At 43.5% G+C, this 1,465-nt stretch overlaps 1 protein-coding gene across 1 annotated transcript in view; it reads left to right on the forward strand.

Moving 5' to 3' along the window:
* Positions 1-431: 431 nt before the first annotated feature.
* Positions 432-1,465, forward strand: part of GAB3 (GRB2-associated binding protein 3) — a gene marked incomplete at both ends in the record, with an annotated part of 18,300 nt that continues 17,266 nt past the window's right edge. The window contains one exon of the mRNA XM_010184179.1: positions 432-735. Within this exon, the coding sequence (XP_010182481.1) occupies positions 432-735 (304 nt within the window). The remainder of the gene's footprint in view (positions 736-1,465) is intronic.

Here is a 1,465-nt window from a genome sequence, read left to right on the forward strand (position 1 = left end):
CATCTGCAAACTTGCTGAGGGAGCACTCAAAGGTCACCTGAAGCCCTTAGCTTTGCTGGGCAAAAGGTGTTTGTTGCTCATGAACCACGACACAATGTGCAGACCTAGGAGACTGCATTTCACAAAGAAAAATGTGTTATAATCTCTTCTATAGAGGAGATGGTGAAGTGCCAGATCATTTCAATTACACCATGCTGGCAGGCTGAGGGGAAGGGAAGGGGAGATATCTTGCTCTTCTTGACATCCGAAGTGACAACACTTTTCCTTTTTTCCTATCGCAAATCCAAGCTGGCAGCAAGCACTTCGAATCAAAGTCACAATTTGGCCAGCTTATCAAAACAACTATAAAACCTAAAAGAGAGTAAGCATGTGTGGACTGATTGTTATTTTGTGTATTTGGTACTAAAAGGGACCTGATGTGTCATTTGCAGGCATGGCGGAAGCGCTGGTTCGTGCTGCGCAGAGGACGCATGAGCGGGAATCCAGATGTGCTGGAGTACTACAGGAACAACCACTCCAAAAAGCCCATTCGGATCATCGATCTCAACGAGTGTGAAGTGCTGAAGCACTCAGGGCCCAACTTCATCAAGAAGGAATTTCAGAACAACTTCGTCTTCATTGTGAGGACCACCTACCGCACCTTCTACCTGGTAGCCAAAACTGAGGAGGAGATGCAGGTCTGGGTGCACAACATCAGCCAGATCTGCAACTTTGGGCATCTAGAAGATGGCACAGGTAGGATCATGCTCATGCTCGTCTTGGAAGTTCAGAGAATGACCAGGGCCTGGGTTCCTCCACAGCAGCACCTGGGGTGAGAGGAAGCATAGACTTTGCTGGCTGACTGGGCTGGGCAGGTGGTGTGGGACTTTGCTTCCTATAGCTCCACACAGCATTGAGATGCTGCTAAACCCCGATTTGAAAGTTATCAGGGGTCTCACTACTGCTGGGTAAAAATATTGGGTTGGCCAAAAAGTAATTGCATGTCTTCAATAGATGGGCATGCACGTCTTGAAATGTAACTTAACTTCATTTTAAACCACAAATTCATTATGTAGCTTGGGAGCTGACAGTTCAAGCTTGTTTTAGAAAAGGAAGTGCATGACTTTGTTAACAATTATTTATTTGGCATCAATTTCGGAATGGAAAATTAAAAGGGACATTTTTGTCATATTTTGCTGTATTAATTCTGAAAAGGTAAGAACGCTGTGCAAGCTCCTAAAAAGTGATGTGATGTGTATGGTGAAGATGCCTTAAAACTACGGCAGTGTCAGAATTGGTTTGCGAAATTTTGGTCTGGAGATTTTGATGTTAAAGAGGCACCACACTCAGGAAGGCCAATTGAAATTGAAAACAACAAAATAAAGGCAACGATTGAATCCGATCAACATTTAATGACACAGGAGATTGCTGATAATCTTAAGATGTCAAAATTGAGCATTGAAAACCATTTAAAACAACTTGGATA

Source organism: Mesitornis unicolor, unplaced genomic scaffold (genome assembly GCF_000695765.1).
Source record: "Mesitornis unicolor isolate BGI_N332 unplaced genomic scaffold, ASM69576v1 scaffold9995, whole genome shotgun sequence".
Taxonomy (NCBI): domain Eukaryota; kingdom Metazoa; phylum Chordata; class Aves; order Mesitornithiformes; family Mesitornithidae; genus Mesitornis; species Mesitornis unicolor.